General features: G+C 45.2%; 2 protein-coding genes across 2 annotated transcripts; one reads left to right on the forward strand and one right to left on the reverse strand.

The window, feature by feature from the left end:
- Positions 1–2,439: 2,439 nt before the first annotated feature.
- Positions 2,440–5,122, forward strand: LOC308163975 (sal-like protein 4; the record flags this gene model as incomplete). The annotated part of the gene is made up of 3 exons (XM_080538144.1): positions 2,440–4,327; positions 4,481–4,785; positions 5,054–5,122. The coding sequence occupies 3 exons, from the start codon at positions 2,440–2,442 to the stop codon at positions 5,120–5,122; spliced, it is 2,262 nt and encodes a 753-aa protein (XP_080394270.1).
- Positions 5,123–8,302: 3,180 nt separating this feature from the next.
- On the reverse strand, positions 8,303–27,641 carry hspa14 (heat shock protein 14; the record flags this gene model as incomplete). The annotated part of the gene is made up of 14 exons (XM_080538705.1): positions 8,303–8,689; positions 9,233–9,300; positions 9,813–9,974; positions 10,393–10,608; positions 16,708–16,810; positions 17,277–17,432; positions 17,660–17,821; positions 18,635–18,739; positions 18,985–19,075; positions 19,314–19,416; positions 19,645–19,693; positions 20,119–20,201; positions 27,074–27,154; positions 27,585–27,641. The coding sequence occupies 14 exons, from the start codon at positions 27,639–27,641 to the stop codon at positions 8,611–8,613; spliced, it is 1,515 nt and encodes a 504-aa protein (XP_080394831.1). The 3' UTR covers positions 8,303–8,610.
- Between the last annotated feature and the right edge of the window lie 21 nt (positions 27,642–27,662).

Raw genomic sequence — 27,662 nt, forward strand, 5'->3', positions numbered from 1 at the left:
GCAAAATGCTTGCCACAGTCAGCAACATTTGAACACAATGAACACACCTGGCTTCATTCATTAAACATAACGACTCAACATTTAAGAAACTTGTTGCAGATGATTGTGGTGTGTGTGTGTGTGTGTGTGTGTGTGTGTGTGTGTGGTATAGTTCCATAAATAAATAAATAAACATCACACCCTGAACATTGTTTTCAGTGAGTATTGTTGTGTGTAATGGATCCTCTGTAGTGTTTGCATTGAGTTGTGATACAGTACAGTATTGTACATGTTACGGTACATGTGGGAATACGGTAAATTTTTTCAAACCTTTATTTACGTAAAACTCGATAGGACAACAGTGCAACAACTTCACGGCTGAACTTTAGTACAATTTCGGACATCATATGCCATTTAAAGGGGGGAAATAGATATCTAAAAATGCATGACTATCATGCAAAATCAGCCTTACTGTAATGTAAAATATGTAATGTTAGATATAAGTTAACGTTAGACAGGGAGCGCAGATTTATTTTTATGCATGACTATCATACATGTGGGAAAACGGGTTAGGGTTAGGTGCTAGGGTAACAGTAAGGTTAGGGTTAGGATTAGGGGTAGGGTTAGGGTTAGGGTTAAGGTTACGGTTAGGGTTAGACATGCCAGCATGTACCAAGTCACCCTAGCACCTAACCCTAACCCTAGTTTTCCCACATGTACCGTATTCTCACATGTACCGTAACATTGAAGGAAGTTATACTATTTCAATTACTGTAACTCTCACCCACCCCTGTGGGTGAATGCGTACTTCAGAATGGTCAAGAGATCCCTTTAGAAAGATTGTCCACACGTAAGATCAAGTTCGAATTACTGTACTGTAATGTCTTTTAGTTATATAGTAAAATTAGCCAAGCATTACAGTAAAACATTCATGAAGAACATATACATACTGTAAAAGGATATTTTCCAACAACATACATGCTGTATTTTCTGTAGATTTACATACTGTTCATATGAAACACACAAATCTATGAATGCCCAATACTCTACAGTGATATATTCTGAGAACAGATACTGTAAGGTTTCTAAAAATGTGCTTTGGCAGTTGTGAAAAAAAACTGCCAAACACACTGCCAAACACTGAACATTGTGTTTTCAGTTGTTTTGTTGTAGTCTGTAATGATGCATATAGTGTTTACATTTTTGCAGGCTTTGAGCAGCTGTTTTGGTGTGAAAGTTTGAGTTTTTAAGAGAGAAGGTGTGGTTTTGCTTATGTAGCTTTAGAAAAGTGTGTTGTGTTTAGAGTTTTGGGAAAATGGAGGAAAGTTTTGTGAAATGTGTTTTAGCAATTGAGAAAAACTGTAATACAGTACAGGTACCATACAACGAAATTTAGGAGGGGGGGCTCCCCTGGTGCTTGGAAAAATACTAAAAACACGAGGGCCAAGGGTAAAATAAAAAAGGGAAAAGAGCTGGTTTACATAAATAAAGGCTATGTACACTATCTACTATACTACTATACTATACAATAAAACACTGTGCTGTACTCTATGCTATGCTATAAATATCCAAACTTTTCCTATATCTGAACCTTATGTACACAAGGGTTGTCATATTGCACATAGTATTGTTGCACATTCATTTAAAGTATTAATGCATTTTAACATTGAGACATATATTTTGTATTGACTATAAAATAGTATTAATGCATTTAAACATTGAGACAAGAAGCTGTCTTCTGTACCCGCTCTCCCAATATCTCAAACTGTGACCCCCCTCCCCAAGAAAAAGTTTCAGGCACAGGATTTTTTCCGACTTTAAGCCCTGGGTAATGTATTATTAGCGACCCCCAAATATGTATGATTTTACTGCTTTCATGGGAGCTCAGACTTTCCTTATGGGAGCTCAGCTCCCATTGGCTCCCACATAACTCGAACCCTGTGTATTTTACTGGATTAAGCGTTGCCCCTGTAGTGTTTGTCTCAAATTAGAGATGATGATGATGATGATGATGATGCCATCTGCTGGCTCTGGTTGCACTAGCCAAAACCATATAGAACCTTTGAACTAAAGCAACAAACCCTTTTTCAGTCACCTTTATTTGTTGTTGAGTATATTTTACGTGTGTGTGTAAATATATATGCCACATTTTCCACAGGAGAGGCTATAGACTTGATTGAAAACTGCTATATTAGAAATACCCACAATATTTTGTTATGTACAGTGATACTTTTTGAGGTCTTATCCATTTATGTTTTTTAATTGAATAATTCTTTATTGGAGAGTTTGTTTGTAATGTCTAGGTTGAGAAGTTTGATTTTAAATGATTAGGTAGTGACTTCGTTTGTTTAGAAATTGAGTTGTGACGTTAACCTCATATTTCCCTGTTTGTTTTTTTCATCAGGGATTCTACAAGATGGTCAAACTGAAGAGGATGGGAATGAGATGAAAAGGTTCAGGATGGATGAGACCAGGGTTTGCAACAAATGTTGTGCAGAATTCTTCAATGAGACAGAGTTTCTTGAACATCAGAATCTCCACTCTGCCATATCGGCTGCTGTGGACCCCCTAAGTGCTCACTTCTCTCAGCAGCTCTGTGCCGCAGCAGCCCTCATTAGGAAAAGGACGGGCAGTCAGAGCCTCTCTGTGGAGACCATGAAACAGGGTAAACTACCTCACCCCAATGGCATCCCCAACTCTATGACTGGAAGTCTGGGGTCCATGCCCTCTGAAGGAGACATGTTAAAGGGACTCCCAGAGCTGGCTAGCCGCCTCCCGGCATTACTGCCTCAGTCCCCAGGGACCATGGCATTCCAAAGCCCCTTCACTGGTCTTCCATCAGGGGTGGATCCTTTGAAAAAAGTGAAGAGTAAGATCCCCAACATGATGCCAGACTCAAAAAACATGTCTGGTGACAACATGTACAAGCACAAGTGTAAGTACTGTGGGAAAACCTGTGTCTGTGACAGCGCCCTCCAGATCCACTTACGCTCCCACACTGGCGAGAGGCCCTTTAAATGTAACATCTGTGGAAATCGCTTTACGACCAAGGCACATCTCAAAGTGCATTTCCAGAGGCACCGGAAGAACCCGTTGAAGAAGTTCAGGATGAACCCACACCCTGTGCCAGAGCACCTCGACAACATTCCCACCAGCAGCGGCATCCCCTATGGCATGTCCATGCCCATAGAAGAATCCAACATGGTAGACATGAAGCCAATGCCTACCCTCCCCATCCCAGGTTTCCAACCATCACCGCAGCAGGGCTTCAAACCTTCATACGATGGCTTTGGGGGGGACTCGTTCTCCCATGGGCCCTCATCATCAGGAAACAGTGGTGCATCCATCTCCTCAAACATGTTTAACCACGAGATGGGGTCGGAACAGAACCAGGAGCCCAAAGACCATCACATGAATGGTAACTCAGAAATTGCTAAGCTACAGCAGATGGTGGATGGGCTGGAGAAGAGGATCAATGACCCCAACGAGTGCTACATCTGCCACAGAGTGCTCAGCTGCCAAAGCTCCCTCAGGATGCATTACCGCACCCACAAGGTTATGGTTCTCCTACGGGCGTTCTTCACCAAGGGTAACCTCAAGACCCATTATGGCGTCCATCGGGCCAACACCCCCCTCAAGATGCAGCACTCATGCCCCATCTGCCAGAAAAAGTTTACAAATGCAGTAGTGCTCCAGCAGCACATCCGCATGCACATGGGTGGTCAGATCCCCAACACCCCTCTTCCAGAGAGCCAGTATGAAGCCTCTGAGGAGATGGACTCTTCTCTGCCTGACGAGAAGTCCATGGAGGCCAACGATTTTGATGAGAGCATGGAAGATCAAGACACTGAACTAGATGCCCAGGAGAAGCCAAGTGACACATCAGATTCTCTCCCACTATCTGCCTCTGAAGAGCAGCAGCAGAACCAAGCTCCCCCCACCATGTTCTCTGGTATTGCTGCTCTAGAAAACCACATGAAGAACCTCGCATCAGCCCTCAACCTGCAGCGCCAGACCAGCACGGCTTCAGAAAGTGACGGAGCACCCAAGAAGTCCCCCTCTGCACCTGGGGAGCAGGATTACCAGAATGACCGCAGTCCAGCAATCTCCGACACTCTGTCCTTTCACTCCTCCTCCCCAGTGAACAGTCACATAGGCAGCAATCAGTCCAAGTCTCCTCTGTCTGCCATGCATGAGGATTTTGCCCGGAATGGGCAAAGACCAGATTCTGACTGTGGCAGCCAGGATGCCAATGAGTCTAGCGGAGCTCTGGACTTGACTGCACCCAGTTTCACCCCAAGATTAATCAAAGAAGAACCTGGCCTGCCTTTCACCAATGGCGAATATTGTGAGTGTGTAACCTTTTTTAATTAATCTAAATTACAAACGCATTACATAAAACATTATTGAAATCGCCTCATGGCTAGGTGAATTGAGTTTGATTATTCATTAGGAATATTGTACAAAAAAATAATAATAAAATAAATTCCCCCCTCAACAGCTCCCAGCCATATGCCTTTCATGAGGGTCCCCCCGAGTCTGGTCAAGCTGGAAATGCAGATTCCTCCAGAGAGCCCCCTGGGTGCCCATGGCCTTTATAGCTCCCAGATGGCCCAGGGGATGGGAGGGCAGCCCCCTAGCTCCAGTGCACAGCGCAGATCCACCAAGCAGCACCTGTGTAATACTTGTGGCAAGAACTTCTCCTCTCCTAGTGCCCTGCAAAACCATGAGCGCACTCACACAGGGGAGAAGCCCTTTGTCTGCACCATCTGTGGCAGGGACTTCACCACCAAGGGAAACCTCAAGGTAAAGCAGAATATCATAGAGGGAAACTATTATTGTCTAGCCTGGATGCATTGTTTCCCGTTATGTGGCTGATGTAAAAAAATAAGCATTAAAAATACTTTTTAATTAGCAGTAGAATTTAATAATGGACTATGGTCCTTCCATGTGATGTACAGTATGTGTTTTTGCTATTGCTTGTAAGTCAACATTCACTTTTAGTGCATGATTTCGTAAACAAGCCATTTCTATTCCTGATGAAAGTTTGAATATGTGGTGTTTTTTTTTCTAGTTTCATGTTGGAACTCATATGCGGAACAGCTCAGCAAGGCGTGGCCAGCGTCTCTCCTTGGGGTTATGAAGATGGACAGGTCCCACTCTGGCCTGCCTGCCACCATGTCCGAAATGGAGAAGAACGGCTCAGCAAGCGGGCCGAAATCCCAATTCCCACATTTCATGGAGGAGGGAAAAATTGCAGTGAATTAGTTTGAAAATAGAAGGCTGTTTTTTGCTTATTGTTTGTTCACTGCAATGTACAGATTGAATGTTCATTGTGGCACTGTTGGTACTAGCCACTTGCTCTTTATCGGGCACAACTTGATATAACTACTGTAGTTGTATTAACTGTTTTGTTATTTTCCTAATATGCGGGTATTTTTGTGTGAATCCTTTTAGTCTTGTATCCAGAAGTTGAATGTATGGCTTACTTGAAACTGCTTTAAAATTCAGAATGTCTCCCTGATGACACATACTTTGAAGGATTTTGTCTAGCATTAGAAAAGCTTCAGGGTATGGTCGATATAATAGAGACAATTGTTTTAGTGTTTATGATAACCACACTGTTGTTTATCCTTTTTCCTCTGTACATGACTGACCTACTGTTCTCCTAATTGTGTGACATGACTTTTTATAAAATTTTACAGTTTTGTAATGGTGAATGTTGTTGGCATGTTGCCTCAGAGGGAAGTTTTTTGATTTGTTGGGTGGAGTTGTTTAAACTTGAGTGAGTTCACCACTTGTAACTCCACTTGCACCTGGGTGTGTGTAGGTAGTGTTGATGTGGCTCCTGTCTGTCTATCTCAGAGACACTGGACCACACGCCTTCATAACTCACAAGCTTCGCCTTAAAACTCTGTTTGTATGAAGCCAATACTTTAATAAAGTCACTTTATTTTTCATTTTGGATTTCTTTTATTATTGTGTGTGTGTGTGTGAGGGAGAAGTCACGTCTGCAGTGGCGTCATTTCAACAAAGGTTGTTGTTTTTTTTAATCACTTGTGCAATAGTCGATTTTGAGTTGTTTCTATACAATGCACTTATGACATTAAGGTAATGAATACAGGAGACAACTACTGGATGTAGGTAGCAATCTACATCTTTCCTAGGTGTACCTGGTTCAATCTCTTTAGAAACAAAACAAAACATTACAGATTGAGCTATTCTTAACTCTTAAGTAACTGCACTGTCTTGTAAGACCTCACCTGTGTCCCTGTACTTGTCTCTGCTGCCCTTTGGCCAAAAAAGGTCCTTGTTATATCCATTTAACTTTTTCCCCTGGCATATTTGTGTTACAGCTCACCTATTAAAAGTGAGATGATTGACTATCAAAAACATGCTTGCACACACATATAACTTACTCACACACAAGTTAGTGTTAGGCCCAAATTTGGTACAATTATTACAGAAATGATTGAGAATAGACATGGTTGACATACATAAACTAGCTGTTGTTCCCTTTAACGTTCGCTAACTAGCTTGTTAGAGTTAGCTTCACAATCGCGGGTGATGTTAGGTCGGGTTCTTCACTAAAATAAGATATTAGGACATGTTTGTATTGACCCAACACGACATGGACTTGTTCATTAATATGTTACATTTGAACCAACAGCATTATGCCGTTCATACAGTTTGTTTAACCCACCTGAAAGAACGAGAATAATGGACAAGGTTTTAACAATAATGTTACTGCGTGGCTTGTTTATTAAGGAACTGTTGCTAGGCTACTAGCCAGAGCAGAAACCTCTGTTACCTCTGTGGAGTGGATAAAATCCCCAAAATGACAAAATGTGTTTCAGATTTGATTTTCAGGGGATTTTATATCTTTTTTGAAGCCAAGGTATGGCCAGTGCCCAGGGCTGGACTTAGGGGGGTGGGGGCCCCTGGGCTTGAGTCATTGTTCGGGCCCCTACCTACACTAAAAATGATAAGCTACAACTACACCAACCAGAACCTATGACCAGAAACACACGTATCTCAATGGAGTATGTTATTGGCATAAAGCACATGAAGAAAAAGCAAGTGTCAGGCCGGAACCAAGCGGTCAAATGTGGCAGAACCCCAGAACAGACGGACACAGAGACAAGGGTGACAATAATAACATTTTTATTTAATAAAGACAGACAAAATAACAAACCTATACTAACAGGGCCTACGTGGGGGGAGTGTGTGGGTGCCTGAGACGAAATGTAAGTGAGGTGTGTATTGGACAGCTACAGTATGTGTCTGGGCGCGAGTGTCTGAACTCATGAAGCATCTACGACTGGTTTGAAAAACCCAGTACGTTTTGGAGTTTTTCTCAGTGTCTCCCTTTCGCGTTCCACTTTTTCATTTTTCATTTTTCTTTTTTGCGCTCCACTCTCGTAATTCCTCCTGTCCGCCATGATCATGACATTGACAATCGCTCCACCAAAGATGATGCCCCTGCCCTGCGCGTGACGCGTCGATGTAAACCTCTCCATTGGCCTAAATATACAGTATAATTAAACAAATTAAAACACGTCATTCATCAGAGCGTCCAGTAGGAATAGTGATAGGGGCTGTATTTCCATGCCCGCGGGGGAGGGGGGGGAGCTGTATTTCCGTGCCCTGCGACAATTTTTTTTTTTTCCAATTTGAACGTAATTTATGAATTCAAAATCAAAGATTTTTTGGGGGGGATTTTTTTTGGGGGGGGATTTTTTTTGGGGCCCCTGGGCTCAAGCCCAGGGTAGCCCATGCATAAGTCCGGCCCTGCCAGTGCCATACCAAAACGACACCTAGATGTGTGTTCCCACAGATATTCACATGGAGACTGACAGACTTTATCAACATTAGTGTGGTGGCCTGGGAAAACCCGTCGGATGTCGCTGGCGTTCGTTTGTGGCAAAGAGCAAATATAGATGGAAATCGCGATTTTGATATTATGTGGTATTCTAGTACTTTGAACTCCATACTACATTATGGTGAATAAACATTTTAAGAAAACAAAAGAGAAAGTACTTATTTTTATGTTTTTGTGGTGGGTAGTTTGCTAGAGAAACAACGTCACGTTGAACGTGTCTCATTCTCAGTTAAGCAACGCACGCACACATGAGCGAAAGGAGAGACGATACTTCCACCTGTGTTATTGCCAGTTTACTGATGCTCACAATAAGCATAAAGTAATAACATCTTAACTAGAAGACACACAAATGGATCTGTCCCTCGCATACCGACGAGGCGAGCAGACTAACCGCATCACAAGCAGACAAACGAGACCGGCCGATCTGCATAGGCTCCTCCCCCGACCCGGAGGAGAAAGGGGAGGATTTCTCCCCTTTCACTTTTTTTGACATGATACATTAAAATGCTCATAACTTTTTAAAATAAAGGGCTATCTCAGTCATTCAACCAGTTATGAATAGCTGAGAACTTCTAATTTATGGAAATATATTTTTTTTTAAATGTCAACATGCCACCATGTGAAGGGTTTTCCCAGGCCACCACACATTAATTTATTGATGGAACATAAAAAGCGTGCTTGTGTTACAGAGTGTGTGTGTGTGTGTGTGTGTGTGTTTTACAGAGTGTGTGTAGCAGCAGCGTGGAGCTTCAGGACGCGACCGCTATGCTGATAGCCTCAGACTTCCCGCTGCCCTGCTCCACACAGGACACATGGAGGGAGCCGTCCCTGAGAGAGAGAGAGGGAGAGAGAGAGGGGGAGAGAGAGGGGGGGGAGAGAGAGAGGGGGGGAGAGGGAGAGAAGGAGAGAGAGAGAGAGAGAGGGAGAGAGAGAGAAGGAGAGAGAGGGGGAGAGGGAGAGAAGGAGAGAGAGAGAGAAGGAGAGAGAGACACGGTGTTATACACACACACACTTCACTGAGGTTGAAGTGTGACACAGTAAAAGCGTCAGACATACTGTGGTCCAAAACCAGTGTTAGTGTTCCCGCTATTTTACATTTAGTCTTTAGATGACGATGCACATTAGTTTTAGTCACATTCAAGTCATTTCTGTCCTTAGTTTTAGTCTACAAAAACTGAAAACATCTTAGTGTAGTTTTAGAAAGTTTAGTTCTAGAAAACTTGACTAAAATGTTTTGGAGTTTTTGTAGACTAAAACTAAGGATAGAAATGACTAAATATGACCAAAACTAATGTGTCTTAGTGCGTCTTAATCTAAAGACTAAGAGTAAAATAGCCTGCCTAAAGTAACAGTCTCCATAGCAATGCGTACCTCTTCATGGTGACTACGGTGGTGAAGTCATGGTTCTCCTCTTTGGGCTCCAGGTCTCTCAGGACGATCTGCAGAGAACACACACACACACACACACACAGCATTTATGATGTGTGTACCGTAGCCAAACTCAGAGAGAGAGAGAAAGAGAGAGAAAGAGAGAGAGACAGACAGAGAGAGAGACAAAGACAGACAGAGACAGAGAGAGAGACAGACAGAGAGAGAGACAGACAGACAGAGAGACAGATAGAGAGAGACAGAGAGAGTGTGTGTGAACCTTAGTGAACCTCTTGTTGGTCAGTGTGTGTGTGTGTGTGTGTGTGTGTGTACCGTGGCCAGCCTCTCGGGGGTGTGTGTGTGTGTGTGTGTACCGTGGCCAGCCTCTCGGGGGTGTGTGTGTGTGTGTGTGTACCTTGGCCAGCCTCTCGGGGGTGTGTGTGTGTGTGTGTACCTTGGCCAGCCTCTCGGGTGTGTGTGTGTGTGTGTGTGTGTACCTTGACCAGCCTCTCGGGTGAGTGTGTGTGTGTATGTGTGTACCTTGGCCAGCCTCTCGGGTGTGTGTGTGTGTGTGTGTGTGTACCTTGGCCAGCCTCTCGGGGGTGTGTGTGGGGCGGTGGTAGAGCTCCAGGCAGACGGAGGACATCTGGCCACGGCCACTGAAGCTGTGATGTCGCCGGGCAGGGAGGGGCGTGCCGGAGGGGAGGAGCACCGAGAACACCTCAGCTCCTGACTCATCCACCTCCTGTCAATCACACAGCAGAGCCACATCAGAGAGGGAGGGGGGAAGTTCATCGTTTTCAGGCATCCAGAGAAGGGTGAGGGGGGGAGGGAGAGAGAGGGAAGGAGGGAGAGAGAGGGAGAGGGAGGGGGAGGGAAGGAAGGAGGGAGAGGGAGGGAGAGAGAGAGGGAGGGGGAGGGAGAGAGAAAGAGGGAGGGAGAGAAAGAGGGAGAGGGAGGGAAAGAGGGAGGGAGAGAAAGAGGGAGAGGGAGGGAGGCAGAGAGAGAGGTAGAGGGGAGGGGTAGAGAGAGGGGTAGAGAGAGGGAGAAGTAGAGAGAGTGGGGGAGAGAGAGAGAGAGAGAGAGGGAGGTAGGGAGGGAGAGTGTGTTTGTGAATACGTGTGTGCCCTGTGTGCTTGCGTGTGTGTGTGTGTGTGTATCACCTTCAGCAGGATGTCTGAGGAGCAGGCGTCTACGGTCATGGAGTCCTCCTCGGGGGCGGGGCCATCTCTGCCCACCAGAAGCCCCGCCTCCATGGCCGCACCCACAGCAATGACCTCATCAGGAGGGTTGGAGAGCAGTAGCTCCACCTCGGGGAACAGACCCTGGATCAGCTGCTGCAGCCGCGGGATCTTAGCTGAGCCACCACAGAGGACCACCTACACACACAATATATATATACAGTGAGGCAAAAAAGTATTTAGTCAGCCACCAATTGTGCAAGTTCTCCCACTTAAAGAGATGAGAGGGGTCTGTAATTGTCATCATAGGTACACTTCAACTATGAGACAAAATGAGAAAAAAAAAATCCAGAAAATCACATTGTCTGATTTTTAAAGAATTTATTTACAAATTATGGTGGAAAATAAGTATTTGGTCAATAACAAAAGTTCATCTCAATACTTTGTTATATACCCTTTGTTGGCAATGACAGAGGTCAAACGTTTTCTGTAAGTCTTCACAAGGATTTCACACACTGTTTCTGGTATTTTGGCCCATTCCTCCATGCTGATCTCCTCTAGAGCAGTGATGTTTTGGGGCTGTTGCTGGGCAACACAGACTTTCAACTCCCTCCAAAGATGTTCTATGGGGTTGAGATCTGGAGACTGGCTAGGCCACTCCAGGACCTTGAAATGCTTCTTACGAAGCCACTCCTTCGTTGCCCGGGCGGTGTGTTTGGGATCATTGTAATGCTGAAAGACCCAGCCACGTTTAATCTTCAATGCCCTTGCTGATGGAAGGAGGTTTTCACTCAAAATATCACGATACATGCATTCTCAGCATTCTTTCTCCTCCAAACACGAGTTGAGTTTTTACCAAAAAGTTCTATTTTGGTTTCATCTGACCATATGACAATCTCCCAATCCTCTTCTGGATCATCCAAATGCTCTCTAGCAAACTTCAGACGGGCCTGGACATGTACTGGCTTAAGCAGGGGGACACGTCTGGCACTGCAGGATTTGAGTCCCTGGCGGCGTAGTGTGTTACTGATGGTAGCCTTTGTTACTTTGGTCCCAGCTCTCTGCAGGTCATTCACTAGGTCCCCCCGTGTGGTTCTGGGATTTTTGCTCACCGTTCTTGTGATCATTTTGACCCCACGGGGTGAGATCTTGCGTGGAGCCCCAGATCGAGGGAGATTATCAGTGGTCTTGTATGTCTTCCATTTTCTAATAATTGCTCCCACAGTTGATTTCTTCACACAAAGCTGCTTACCTATTGCAGATTCAGTCTTCCCAGCCTGGTGCAGGTCTACAATTTAGTTTCTGGTGTCCTTTGACAGCTCTTTGGTCTTGGCCATAGTGGAGTTTGGAGTGTGACTGTTTGAGGTTGTGGACAGGTGTCTTTTATACTGATAACGAGTTCAAACAGGTGCCATTAATACAGGTAACAAGTGGAGGACAGAGGAGCCTCTTAACTCAGTGACTGCCAAAGACGCCATTTGGCGTCTTATAAAATAGTAACGTTGACTGTGGCGCAGGGTTTCCGTTAGAAAAATTTGCCGTCGGACATCGTGTCCGGGAAGAATTCGATTTACCGGACAAACGTGATATATTCCGATCATATTAAAATATAATAAAACAATTTTTTTCCAAAATCATATTTTTTTTCCTTCAAATCTAATATAGCTGTTTGTCGCGGTGATTATTGTTGTGTAGCGGCCTATATATGCCATTTAATGTCTATTTCTCATCCGATACGATTAGATGCGAGCTATATAATAATATAACATGATTTGACGCATGCGCGCTATGCCATGCGTCAAATCCAGCGCTGAACGGGTCCAGCGCTGAACGGGCGCCTCACTGGGAACTGAACAGACAGCATCGATCAATGAACGGACTCCACATTACGTTAACTGAAGTTTGTTAAATTGTTTGGGATTAATGTGAGTTTTCTATTTTCTCTTTCCAGTTTTACCCTTTTTTTTATTTTTATCAATAAAACAACGTCATTTCTATAACCAGGGGGGTGTTCCATCGACGTCGCTGGAGGAAAGTCTGGGCTTGTTTTGACAAGTCCCGCGAGATCTATCAAGATATGCCTGGATCTTTTTAAGAGTCTCGCGGGACTTGGCGAAGTAGGCCTAGGTTTTCCTTTGGCGACGTTGATAGAACACCCCCCAGGTCTCGCTGGTTGGGAAGGCATTTCGTTTAGCTGCCTGTCAAATCATACTTAGGGGATAGCCCTGTAAGCTCATACGGGTCTGTATGTCGTCCTGAAAACCGGCTGTTAGATCATATCGCTGAAGTTTGTCTCCATCTTAGTGTAAATGTTGTCCGTTTCGTTTGTTATCCTTGTTATTGTGGGATAACGTTAAGGCTTTCCGCTTCGGGCCACCATTTTCAGCTGGGCACCGGACACACACACACTCGTGCACGCGCGGCACTGCCCGAGAGAGAAGGACCCGCCCCCTTTGGTTAGCCTATAGGCTGGCTGGAGGGGGCGGGTCCTTCTCTCTCGGGCAGTGTTGAGTGTGTGTGTTTGGTGCTCAGCTGAGAATGGTGGCCCAAAGCCAATTTGAATACAAAATGTGAACTTTAGCGAATTGTATTCAAATTGTGCTTAGAGGGAATTATTTTCACCGGACATTTTGTCCGACGAGTTTTCAATTTGTCGGACTTCGACACATTTTACCGGACAAAGTCCGGGAATTACCGGTTAACGGAAACCCTGCTGTGGCGCCTTTTTTTTTCCCGGGGATGGCCATATTGACGTCTTATACACCAGGGGGGTATTCCACTAAGCTCGATAAAGTTCTAAGCCTCGAAAATGTTAGCTTGCGTTCGGTGCCATCAATGTGGCTCAAATAATTCGCTGCTTGGTTGAGCTCCTTCTGAGTCAGATATAATTAGCCTGCTCGCGACCAGGCTAAAACACAGGCTATAGTGAGACGCGCGTCAAAAAAGGCACACAGGCGGAAACTAAACCCCGAACGACAGTTCCTCATGTGTCTTTTAGGAAATATTAGTTCCCACTTCACACGAGATAGATAGATTAGATAGTTTGACTGTGTGATAGATAGATAATTTGATATTTTGAAAGTGTGATCGACCGATAGATAAATCAATAAAGAAAAGAGTTAAAAAAAAAAAAAGTAATTGTGTCAACTTGCATTGCTGTCATCACAGCGGTCTGGCTGGCGTAGTGGTTAAGGCAGCCGACTGGAGTTCCACAGGTTGCGTGTTCGAGACTTGACTAAGTCATTCTTTTTTTCTTTTTTTTTACATTTAACCGAAGATTTCATGCAAAATCCTGTGGCAGCGGTCGATACCACTAGGCCATTGTGACGATATGACGGCTTGTAGCCTGCTGCGGATATCACCACAGTAGTAATATTCATTTATTAAAATATGAACATATAACAATAACTGGGGCTAGTATGACCTACGCATTTAATCGGTCAGCAATTTCTTGCCAAACCATTTCCCTCGCCTTGTTAATTGCGGCAGTATTGCACTATTTTACATCTTATTTTTCCGTCTTCATAAAAATCAATAATTCGGAATGCTGCGCAAATGTAGTACCCCTGCAGAGTGGAGTATCTTCATTTCGACAGATCGACTCTTCGGGGCTGCGTATGTCTGCGTGCACGCGCCCATATCGAAGATTTGTAAGCCTGTCTTCTGTGAACACTGATGACACAAGGCTGATCCTCGTTCGAGGAATCACCTGAGGCTTGAATTCCAATCTCGAGTTGCCTGAGCGCCGCATTTATTTATATCGCAGCTATACTGATCCACCTTTAGTGGAATGGCCCCCAGGTGTGTGAATTTCAGACTTGGGTGTAATGTATTTCTGCCCCAGATAGGGGCAGCAGTTCGATTTAGCTCAGATATAAAAGCTGAAGAAGAAGCGTGTTGTGGGTTGATGTGGAAAATGGCGAAACGGATAGCGAAAACGAGAGGAGACAAGCAGTATAAGCAGTTGACACTGGCACAGAGCTTGTCTGGCAGTGGATCTGCAAGGAGTGTGGTGCCGATCAGGTCAACTGCAAGCAGATCTGCAAGCAGATCTGGTGCAGGAGATGCGCCAAATGTTGCAGATGGTGAGAACCGGAGCAACGCGCAATGCTACACTCATTGTGGATGCATTGCTGGACCATCGGAGCCACGTCGCCGCGACTCTTCAAACAGTTCAGAGTCGGAGGACGTAGAACCAGACCCCGACTCGTCGGACGAGTGGTTGCCATCCGGATCGGCTAGCAGCAGGGAATCCTCTCCAGATCAGCACGGATCCACGATCCAAGACAAAAATGCGAATGTGAAAAGCAAAGGTAAACATATCATATATAGAAATATCATTACACTATTACTATTACACTATTACTATATTACACTACATCATTACAAAGCAATAAAACATGCCTTTTGTATATATATTTTGTATAAAATGGTATATATTTCAATATTTTACAGTCCCTGAATCGAGCAGAGGACGTGCCTCAACCAGAGGGTGTGCTGCAAGGAGACGGCTGTCTTCAGAGAAAGATGCTGGTTGGGGTCAGGGTGAGTGGCAACCCACAAAGGTTCCATTCACGGCAACCCCTGGACCCCAGAATGCTGCTGCAGAGCTGGAATCTGACCTGCCGGTTGATTTCCTGGAGCTGCTTATTACTGATGAGCTGCTGCAGCACATTGCAGATCAAACCAACCTGTATGCCCAGCAGTTTTTACAGGCACATCCCGACACTCTGCCACACTCCAGAGGGAGGTCATGGAAACCGGTGACAGTCCCAGAACTGAAACAATTCTTTGGACTCACTTTCATCACCGGTTACATAAAAAAGCCAAATCTAGAAATGTATTGGAGTGTGGATCAACAGGACGCCACTCCATACTTCAATAAAACCATGCCGAGGAACAGGTTCCAGCTCATCTGGAAGTTCCTCCACTACAACAATAATGCATCACAGGACGCCACAGATAAAATGTATAAAGTGCGTCCTGTTTTAGATTATATTATAGCCAAATTCAAAGAGCTGTATCAGCCCTTTGAAAGTATCTGCATTGATGAAGGAATGATGCAGTGGCGTGGCCGCCTATCATTTAAAGTGTATAACCCTCAGAAGCCGGTGAAGTATGGAATTAAATCCTACATACTGTGTGACTCTTATACTGGGTATTGTTTTAACATGAAGCCTTATGTTGGCCAGCATAACACTTCCAGACACAGTGTTCTCCCTCCTTGACCGTCTCACAGGACACGGATACACACTGTACATGGACAACTTTTATAACTCTGTTCAACTGTGTGAGCAGTTGATCAAAGCCAACACCAACGTCTGCGGAACACTGCGAAAAAACAGGGGGGAACCGCAGATCATAAGGGAGCCGACAAAGACCGACTTGGGTGTGGAGGGGAGGCTGGTGCGGCACAATGGCAGGGTGCTGGTTATGGCATGGCAGGACAAGCGTCTGGTGAGGATGGTGACAACCTGCCACCATGACAGCATGCAGAGGGTGGAGGTGTGGCAGAAGGGGAAGAAGGAGAAGGTGGGTCAGCTCAAACCGGGATGTGTTGTGGCATACAATGCCTGCATGAATGGGGTGGACAAACTTGACCAGAACATTGCATACTACCCATTCATTAGGAAAACACTCAACTGGTCAAAAAAGTTTGTGGCGTACTTGTTTCAGCTTTGTGTGTTCAATGCCTATGTGCTGTACAAGGCCAGGAACCCGGGGAAGTGCAAAACACACTTGGAGTTCATGAGGAGGGTGGCGAGGTCGTGGACTGAAAAAACCTATGTAGCGGAGGAGGAGGAGGAGGAGAGAGGAGGAGGAGGGGGAGGAAGAGGAGGAGAGAGGAGGAGGGGGGGGAGGAGGAGGAGGAGGAAGAGGAGGTCCGAAAATGCCCCAAAAGTCTGGCAGTATGGAGCTCTCCGCTCTGAACATGGCTGGAATTTACCAATTAATTCATAAAAAATCTGACAGTGATTTCCTGGATTCTTTCCCCCCATTCTGTCTCTCATAGTTGAAGTGTACCTATGATGAAAATTACAGGCCTCTCTCATCTTTTTAAATGGGAGAACCTGCACAATTGGTGGCTGACTAAATACTTTTTTGCCCCACTGTACATACACACACACACATTATATATACACACACACACACACACACACACTCATTGAGTAACGCGCGCACACACAGAGTAACACGCGCACACACACACACAATATCTCTCTGAATCACAAACAGAGTAACGCGCACGCACGCGCACACCCACACACCACACACACACACACACACACACCTCACCTTACTGATGTCGCTTGTTGAGAGTCCAACCTTCTCAATCAGGCTCTTGATTGGCTGGATGCTCTTGTTGAAGAGAGGGGCGCAGAGCAGCTCAAAACGAGCCCTAGAGAGGAGGAGAGGAGAGTTATGGGTAATGTAGTTTGGAGAGGAGAGTTGTGGGCAATGTAGTCTGGATAGGGTAGGAGAGGGGGGTTATGGGTAATGTCGTCTGGGTAGGAGAGGAGAGGGGGGTTGTGGGTAATGTAGTCTGGGTAGAAGAGGAGAGGGATGTGTGGGTAATGTAGTCTGGGTAGAAGAGAGAGATGTGTGGGTAATGTAGTCTGGGTAGAAGAGGAGTTATGGGTAATGTAGTCTGCGTAGGGGAGAGGAGAGTTATGGGTAATGTAGTCTGGGTAGGAGAGGGGGGTTGTGGGTAATGTAGTCTGGGTAGGAGAGGAGAGTTATGGGTAATGTAGGCTGGGTAGGAGTGGGGGTTATGGGTAATGTAGTCTGGGTAGGAGAGGTGAGGGGGTTGTGGGTAATGTAGTCTGGTAGGGTAGGAGAGGGGGGTTCTGGGTAGTGTAGTTGACCTGGAGACGTTGCAGTCAAAGTCCATGCCGTCGTGCAGAGAGTCAACGAAGCAGTTGGCGGAGCCCAGCGTGGTCAGGGTGTGTTTGGCCAGATCTGCCCCGTTCATCAGCTTCAACATGGCCCGCGCATTACCACTGACATCCTGCTTATAGGACCTACACACACACACACACGGACACAGATTATGTTTCAGAAGCATTGGTATGTATCAGTGTAAATACAGTTGTGTGTGTGAGAGTGGTCGGTGTGTGTGTGTGTGTGTGTGTGTGTGTGTGTGAATAAGAGTGGTGTGTGTGTGAGTGGACTGTGTATATGTGCGGTGCGTGTGTGTGTGTGTACGAGTGGTCAGTGTGTATGTATATGTGTGTGTGTGTATACATACTTCTTGTACTCAGCAGCCAGGTGCTGGGCCAGCAGGCAGGTGATGCCCTCCCCCCCCAGGCTGTGGTCAGTGTGTGTGTCCAGCACCCTGAACATCCCCCCGTTCACCTCCAGCACCGTCACGCTCAGGGACGTACCCCCCAGCTTATACACCAGGACGTGGCTGAGGAACACACACACACACACCAGGTTATACACCGGGACGTGGCTGAGGAGACACACAGTTATACACCAGGACGTGGCTGAGGAACACACACACACACACACACACAGTTATACACCAGGACATGGCTGAGGAGGGGGAGACACACACACACACACACACACACAGAGAGAGAGAGAGAGAGAAAATACACCTGAGCCTGGCTGCCACCTACCAGAGCCGAAATATCAAATCACCAAACCAGAAACAGTACCCAACTCCAGATCCCCAAAACAAGAACAGCAAGATATAAAACATCACCCATCCCATTCTTTACAGGTCTCCTGAATGCCAAATAACATAGGACGAACGTTTTAGCCTTACCTACCACCACCATAGACTGTGTTGATAAATACTCAAGATTCACTAAGTTATTATCACTGTTTTATCCAAAATTGAGTTTTATATTTTTATGTTGTATTTCATTGATGTTGACGTGACTAACTATTATTGTATTTCAGTTTCACAAACTGCAAAAAGAATACTCAATAAAGAAACTTGAACTTAGGCTTAGATCAGTGTGTCTGTCTGGTAGTCACACCTTTTGTGCCGAGGTTCAAGCAACTGATCGCAGGCAAACAATCCCATTCCTCTCCACTAGGCTAGAAAGTCAAGATACAATCCTCACTGTGTTGAACTTATTGTTCAATGTTATTTTGTTATCACCCTATGACCTTGAATACAAATCTGACGCGGACCTTTGAGTAGTAGGTTTGAGAACCCCTGGCTTAGGGTGTGTGTGTGTGTGTGTGTGTGTAGAGTGTGTGTGTGTACCTCTTGCCAGAGGGGCCGTCCTGCCCGATGTCGTAGGCCAGCAGAGCGGCTGCAGGCTCGTGGATCAGCCTCAATACCCTGAACCCTGCTGCCTCCGCTGCCTCCCTAGAGACACACACAGAGAGAGAGAGAGAGACACGTATTAGTTTTCACATCCTTGAAGCTCAAACAGGACCACCCCCGGCCAGTGGGGGAGCTGTGTGTGAGGGCGGGCCCACCTCAGAGCGGTGTGAGGGTGTGTGTAAGGGTGCGTGTGAGGGTGCGTGTGTGAGAGGGCGGGCCCACCTCAGAGCGGTGTGAGGGTGTGTGTAAGGGTGTGTGTGAGGATGTGTGTGAGAGGGCGGGCCCACCTCAGAGCGGTCTTCTGGGCCTGGGCGAACTCGAAGGGCACGGTGATGACGGCCTCGTTCACATCTGAGCCCAGCGCCGACTGGGCCGTCTCTATGGCAACAACAACAACATCATCATCATATCTCACTTTAACAGCAGCACACAGCCCTCCCAGACCAGGAGGTGTGTGTGTGTGTCTCTCTCTGTGTGTGTGTGTCTCTGTGTGTGTGTGTGTGTGTGTGTCTCTCTCTCTCTGTGTGTGGGTCTCTCTCTCTCTCTCTCTCTCTCTCTCTGTGTGGGGTGGGTCTGTGTGTTGGTGTGTGTGTGTTGGTGTGTGTGTGTGGGGTACCTTTCATCTTGTGCAGGATGAGTCTGGCCACGTCGTCGGGGGTGACGTGTTTGGTCTGGTCTCCTGTTATCTCATACTTAAGCTTCTCTCCCTTTTTCACCACCTGACACACCCACCCACACACACACCCACACAGTTAACATCGCGCCACACACACACCATTAGCCCAGTACTGGCCTTGAACTCACAGAATGGAGAGAAAGCTCTCAGACACGCGCACACACACACACACACAGTTACCATCGCCACACACACCATCAGCCCAGTACATTTCATGTTACAACTATAAAGTAAATATAAAGTGGCCGTTTGATTGACAGCTGAGACTCACAGGACATTTGCTCTCTGCTTTGTGTGTTTGTGCCTCAGGGTCCTCAAAGCTGCCAGGAGGAGGAGGGAGAGAGGAGAGAGAGGGAGAGGGAGAGGAGAGAGAGAGGGGTGGGAGGAGAGAGAGAGGGGGTGGGAGGGGAGGGAGGAGAGAGGGGGGGGGAGGGAGGAGAGAGAGGGGGGGGGAGGAGAGAGAGAGGGGGGGGGGGGGAGAGGGAGGGGGGGAGAGGGAGGGGGGGAGAGGGGGGGGGAGAGAGAAGTAGAGTGTGTCAGCCAGAAGAACAGACTACATTTCCTCCCTGGTCACTAGTATGTCCAACAGACAGACAGGTTGACTTAGACAGACAGACAGACATTGTAGATAGAGAGACATGTAGACAGACAGACATGTAGACAGAGACATAGACAGACAGACATAGACAGAGACATAGACAGAGACATATAGACAGACAGACAGACAGCCCTGCAGACCACTCACCTCCTCCCCAGCACCTGCTTCACCTTCACCACAGTATTGGCAGCGTTACGGATACGTCCCTGCTTGGCTGCGATACCCACAATCTGGGGGGGGGGGGGAGAGAGAGACGGAGAGAGAGAGAAAGAGAGAGACAGAGACAGAGAGAGAGAGACACAGAGAGAGAGGGACAGAGAGAGAGAGAGAGAGACAGAGAGAGAGGGACAGAGAGAGAGAGAGAGAGAGAAAGAGAGAGACAGAGACAGAGACAGAGAGAGACACACAGAGAGAAACAGTGAGAGAGAGAGAGAGAGAGAGAGAGAGAGAGAGAGAGAGAGAGAGAGAGAGAGAGAGAGAGAGAGACAGCAGTTAGACCAACGGGACAGGCGGGACACACAAAGACCCTGTCGGTCTGTGGACGAGGCGTTACCTGAGAGAGAGAGACACAGAGAGAGAGATAAAAAAAGAGATAAAAAAAAAAAAGAAAAAAAAAAAGTGGATGCTAGCAGCTGCAGTTTAACAAAAAACGGACCTTGAAGCTAACATTGGATGCTAGCAGCTAACTGTGGACATTGAAGGCTAAAATTGTATGCTAACAACTAACTGTGGACTTTGAGGGCTAACAGTGGATGCTAACAGCTAACTGTGGACTTTGGATAACAGTGGATGCTACCAGCTAACTGAAGATAACAGTGGATGCTACCAGCTAACTGTGGACTTTGGAAGATAACAGTGGATGCTAACAGCTAACAGTGGACCCAGAAGCAGCTAAGTGTGACAATTGGAAGCTAACAAGGAGTGCTAACAATAACAGTTGAAACTATATGAAACTAACTGTGGACTTTGGAAGCTAATAGTTGCAGCTGAAATAATTGTAAGATAAGAGTGACAGCTAACAGTGGGTGCTAACAGTAGCAGTTGGAAAGCAGGCTCTTTGTTTCACATGTCCAGAGCAGAACATGAGTGATATAATTAACATACACTACCCACCAGAAATAAAAAATGACACAGAGAGAGGCACGTTCAAAATGGAGCTTCTTAAGAGGCAACCAGAAACCCTCTTTGCTGATCTTTTTAAAAATGGAGTAATTTGCAATCTCATCTTCTATACTGACAGACCTGAAAGCTGGCACAGAGCCATTATCAACCATCACCCTTCAGTGGTAAAAAAGGGCAACAAGGAATGCTGGCAGTTAAAGATCAGGGACCCAGAGGACTCTGACGGCATCATGACAACTGTCAATGTTTATAAAAGTGGTAAAGTCATGGTGCAGGGGCACTTCAAAACTTTCCAGAACAGTTTCCAGGCACATAAATCTATGGTTGAGAGTGAAGACACCTCCCCTAGGGAACTCCAGCCATGTGCCAGTAACACAGACAGCACACCAAATGAGGAGGAGCACCTGGATGACACAGAGCAGACCCTGAGCCCTCCACATCAGACCTCCATCACAGAACTTAAGGAACACTTCACGCAGTTAGAAATAGAACTGGTGCAGCTCAAAGAAATGGTCCTGAATCAGAATCATAAAGATAAAGACTCAGCTGGACTCTTACAACAAGAGGAAATGGAACAAACGAGAAAAGAGCAAGAAAGTGTACATGCAACCTGGAAAAAACAATTAACGCAAAACAGAGAACAGCACAACAAAGATCTGTTCACTCTGAAAGAACAGCTAGAGAGACAGAGAGAAGAGAAAGAGAGCCAGAGGAGAGAGCTCACTGCACTGTCAGAACAGGTGAAAGAGCTAAACCATGAGAGTGACAACCACAGAAGAGAAATAGCCGCTCTGAAAGACCATCTGGGAGAACTACAGCTGGAGAAAGAGAGCCATAATGTTCAACTTGTTGCTCTGGCAGAAGAACTTAAGGAGAGGGACAGAACACTGGACGGTCTGAAGGAACGAATGACTTCTCTCACTGAGTCTGAGCCACACAGGACTGACCATAGTCCACACACAGCAGTGAGCACCCATGACCGACAGCAGGATGATAACGTCTCTCTACCAGAGAGAGAAGAGTCCAGTAGCCAAACACAGCCAGATGGGCCCATCAGACCAGATAACCTCTCTCTACCAGAGAGAGAAGAGTCCAGTAGCCACACACAGCCAGATGGGCCCATCAGACCAGACGGCCCCACTGCAAAAGTAGACATTGTGATACTAATCGATTCAAATGGAAAATTCATTGATGAGAAAAGGCTTTTCCCCAGGCACAATGTGGTAAAGTTCCGCTGTCCAAACACAGAGGCAGCAATGGGTATGCTATCTGAGACTCGCCTTGGATCCCCAAGCCATATCCTAATCCACACAGGTACGAATGACCTTAGAGCGCAACAGGAGAGAGTGGCCCTGTCTCTTAGAGCTGTCGCCGAGAAGGCATGTCACACCTTCCCCAACTCTAAGATAGTGATGTCCACCCTGTTACCAAGGAAGGATTTCCACCCACAGATGATACAAAAAGTGAATGTCAGCATCTCCAGAGACTGTGAAATGTGGCCAAATGTCCACGTTGCCCACTACCCCTATATAACGGTGGACGATCTTTATGACCCGGTTCACCTCCACAAAGAAGCAGTTCCACTGTTTACCAAGACACTGAAAGATGTCACACTAAATCGACGATCAACACCCAACAGGAGGAGCAACATGGGAGTCTCGAACACTCAAACAACAGAGAGACCAGCCAACAGCATGCCGAGGAGAGCCTTCCAACACAGGCCCAAGCAGCAGCACCTACAACCACCACCACAGCACAGACGTCAGGACAACATCAGTCGTATGGATGAAAACCAGTCTGCACCCAGACCCAGGACCTCACCACCTCCAAGACATGTCGTACCACCACCTCCACAGCAGCAGCAGCAGCAGCAGCAGCAGCCAGGCGGACTGTCCTATGCTGATGTGGTCCGAGGAGCAGCAGGCCCCGCCCACAGCGAACTGAGAACCATCCAGGACATGCTGAGCACTTTATGCTCTCATCTAATGGGCCACAACCAGCGGCAGTGGTCATTAAGCAGGTAATGCTTGTTCATGAAGTAAAAAAAAAAAAAAAAAAAAAAAAAAAAAAACATATCTAGGCTACATGCCAAGTTACATTGTAAATATGTCATGTTCTAAACTGTTACTTCTTTCTTCTCAACTTAAAATGTCAATTTGTTACAGTGTCAATGATACAATCGTTTAGCATATCAGTTTGGAATATTCAGGGTTTAAATTCTTATTTATTTGGTTTAAAAAGCAGAAATCTTGAATTTTTAGACAAGGTTACCGGTACTGGTGTTGATATTGTTATTTTGCAGGAGACTTGGTGCAAAGGAGATGTCCCTACTGGGTGCCCTCCTAACTATAGAGAGATTATAGTCCCATCAACTAAACTAAATGGAGTCACCCAGGGCAGAGACTCTGGGGGGATGTTGATCTGGTATAAGTCACAACTAGCTGACTCTATAGAAATAAAGAAGAAAGGGAAAAATCACATTTGGTTAAAAATACAAAAAGATATAATTTCCAGCGAGAAAAGCATTTTTCTATGCGCAATTTATAATCCCCCAATAGAGTCTCCATATTTCAGTGAGGAGATTTTCTCCATCATAGAAGAAGAGATCAGTCATTTCCAGGCCCAGGGATCTGTGCTGATCATGGGAGATCTAAATTCTAGGACTGGTGAGGAGGTAGACTTTACTAGTACTGAAGGTGACAGTTACATCACTGGAGATAACCTTCTTTTTCCTAACCTTACCAACAGGAATAACTATGATAAAACCACAAACAAGAGTGGAAAACAAGTGCTGCAGATTTGTAGAGCGTTGGGCCTGTACATTGTCAATGGAAGGCTGCGAGGGGATTCTTTTGGACGGTATACGTATTGTTCAAGACTTGGAAGCAGCACCGTTGACTATGCTATAACAGATTTAGACCTAAACTCTTTGAGAGCCTTCACAGTAAAAGAACAATCACCTCTATCAGATCACTCCCAGATCACTTTATATCTAAAAAGGGCAGACACAGGTAATATATGTTCTCAGTCCTGTAATCTGTATAACATAAAGAGGAAATACAGATGGGCCCCAAACAGTCCGGAGCAGTACCAGAATGCTATGGTCAGTGAGTCAACACAGTCTCTTCTAGACTCCTTCTTGTCCCAGACTTACCCTCAGAATACTGAAGGTGTAGAGTGCTGTCTGGCACACATTAACCACATATTTGATCATTTGGCCTCATCCTCAAACTTAAAATGCAAAACAAAACAACAAAAGAAAACAAACAGGGAAAGGTGGTTTGATTTAGACTGTAAATCCATTAGGAAGACACTAAGAAATATCTCCAACCAAAAACACAGGAATCCAGAGAGTCAGGAGTTACGCCTTAGTTACTGTGACACTTTAAAGCAATATAAAAAAACACTGAGAACAAAAAAAGACCAATATTTACAAAACCAACTAGAATTAATTGAAGAGTCTCTGGGATCAAATAAATTCTGGGAAAACTGGAACTTATTTACCAAGAAACATAAAAATGAACAATCAATTCAAAATGGTGATACATGGAAAACACATTTTGGGGATCTTTATAGAAAACCTACAAAGAATGAAGCCCAAGAGCAGATCTCAGATAAATTGAAAACCTTTGAAAGAGCTATTAAGGACTATCAGACCCCACTGGATTTCCCAATCACTGAATTAGAATTGGAAGACAAACTAAAGGTTCTGCAGAACAAAAAAGCATGTGGGCCTGATGGCATCTTAAACGAGATGATAAAATATACCAATAGAAAATGTAAATTGGCCATTCTAAAGGTATTCAACTTGGTACTGAGTGTGGGTCATTTCCCTGAAAGCTGGAGTGAGGGGCTGATTACACCCATTTTCAAGAATGGAGACAAATTTGATCCAAACAACTACAGAGGTATCTGTGTAGGTAGTAACCTAGGGAAGTTATTTGGCAGCATTCTAAATTCAAGAATTATATATTTCCTCACAGAGCACAATGTCTTGTGCAAAAGTCAAATTGGATTCCTCCCAAATTATAGAACATCTGACCACATTTTCACCCTACACACACTAATAGATAAATACACAAATCAAAACAAAGGAACAATTCATGCATGCTTTGTCGATTTTCAGAAAGCTTTCGACTCAGTTTGGCATGAAGGTTTACTTTTTAAATTAATAGAAAGTGGAATAGGGGGAAAGTCATATGATGTCATTAAATCAATATATGAAAATAATAAATTGGCTGTTAAAATTGGTGATAAACACACAGACTTCTTCCCGCAAGGGAGAGGGGTGAAGCAAGGATGTAACCTCAGCCCCACCCTCTTCAATATATATATTAATGAACTGGCACGGTTATTAGAACAATCACCAGCACCTGGTCTCACCCTTACTGACACAGACATTAAATGTCTCTTTTATGCAGACGACCTAGTCATACTGTCCCCAACTAAAGAAGGTCTTCAGCAAAGCCTGAACATTCTTCATCAGTACTGTCAGACTTGGGCCCTGACAGTAAATATGAAGAAGACCAAAATTATGACCTTCCAAAAGCGATCACGGTTACAGAAGAATCAACCAGTGTTCAAAATAGGTGGGACCCAAATAGAACGGACAAATACCTATACATACCTAGGTTTACAAATTACTTCCACTGGGAATTTCTGTGCAGCTGTGAAGGAACTCAAAGACAAGGCAAAAAGGGCTTTTTATGCCATCAAGCGTTCAATTCAAATCCAAATTCCAATTAGGACATGGCTCAAAATATTTAAATCAGTTATAGAATCAATTGCATTGTATGGCAGTGAGGTATGGGGTCCCTTATTACAAAGTGATTGGGCAAAATGGGACAAAAACCCAGTTGAGATCCTGCATGCAGAGTTCTGCAAAACTATTATCAGGGTACAAAGAAAATGCCCAAACTCTGCATGCAGGGCTGAATTAGGCCAATATCCTTTACTGCTAAATATACAGAAAAGATCTATTAAATTCTGGAGCCATATTAAAAAGAGTGACCCTGCCTGTTACCATTATAAAGCCCTTGCCTGCCAAGAGTTGAACATCCAAAGGAGCCCCCTCAGTCAGCTGGTTCTGAAACTAGCTGACCTCTCACCTTCTGACATCACAAACCCCAGACAGCCTCAGTGCAGCTACACTATCACTCAGAAGATTAGACCTAACCAAATTATAACTAAAGAAAAAGATAAATACATCACATATTGGAACGAACTCACACAATCACAACACAAACTAGAAACATATTTGGCTCTAAACAGACAGTATACTGTGGCAGACTACCTAACCACAGTAACTGATAAAAACCTGAGAAAGACTTTGACAATGTACAGACTGAGCGATCATAGTCTGGCAATAGAGAAGGGCAGACACAGACAAACCTGGCTGCCCAGAGAGGAGAGGCTGTGCTGTCACTGTGATGACGGAGCTATAGAGACAGAGTTACACTTCTTAACACAATGTAAAAACTACACAAATATTAGAGAGGAGTTCTTCCCAAAATTTGAAACAAATTTCCCAGAATTCCGAAGTATGACAGAAAGGGAAAGATTACCAGCCCTTCTGGGGGAACAGAAAGAATGTGTAGTTTTGGCTGCAAAATATGTCAATTCCGGTCACAAGAAAAGGGACAACCAGTAGGACATACATACAGTATGCCATGTTTTATTCTCTGCACCCCCTGTTTTATTTTATTTATATTATTTTTATTTTTATTTATTTTTTCATGTCATTGATATTATGTTGTTATGTTGTTGTTCGTCATATCTGTGATTGTGCTTTGGCAACACTTGTAAAACGTCATGCCAATAAAGCCTGTTGAATTGAATTGAATTGATAAAGAGAGACACAGAGAGAGAGAGAGAGAGAGAGAGAGAGAGAGAGAGAGAGAGAGAGAGAGAGAGAGAGAGAGAGAGAGAGAGAGAGAGAGAGAGAGAGAGACAGACACAGAGAGAGAGAGAGTGGTGTTACCTGTTCAGAGTCCCGGTAGGCCACCACCGCCGGGGTCACCCGGTCCCCCGCATCGTTAGCGACCACCTCGGCTCGCCCATCCTGCCGACGACACACACACACACACACACACACACACACACACACACACATACACACATACACACACGGTTATTGATCAGGTCACATGATCAGATGTGTCTAACAGTCCAGACGGGTCGTTGTTGTACCGGTGTGGCTAGCATTGAGAATCAAGGACCCCAATTGAAATAAGCCAGTGGCTTTCTTGGGTTTTTATCCTGTTAGTTGACCTTGTATGTAATATGTACTTTCATGTACCTACTCCTGCAAATCTTCTAATAAAGTTTTCAATCAATCAATCAAAGCAGTAGTAGTAGCAGCAGCAGTGCTAACTGTCAATAAAAGTATCGATACGATCCCGTTCAGGCCGATAAAACAGACGGTTTTGTACAGTTTTCTTTACAGCCCAGAGTTGTCGACCTCCGGTTCACTGCCACGGGTTGAGTTTTACCTTGAAAATCGCCACACAAGCACATGTATAGCCGAAGTGCACTCCTATGGCCGCCATGCTGGATGAACTAGGGACAGG

The sequence above is a fragment of the Nansenia antarctica genome, assembly GCF_963989245.1.
Source record: "Nansenia antarctica genome assembly, chromosome: 8".
NCBI lineage: Eukaryota > Metazoa > Chordata > Actinopteri > Argentiniformes > Microstomatidae > Nansenia > Nansenia antarctica.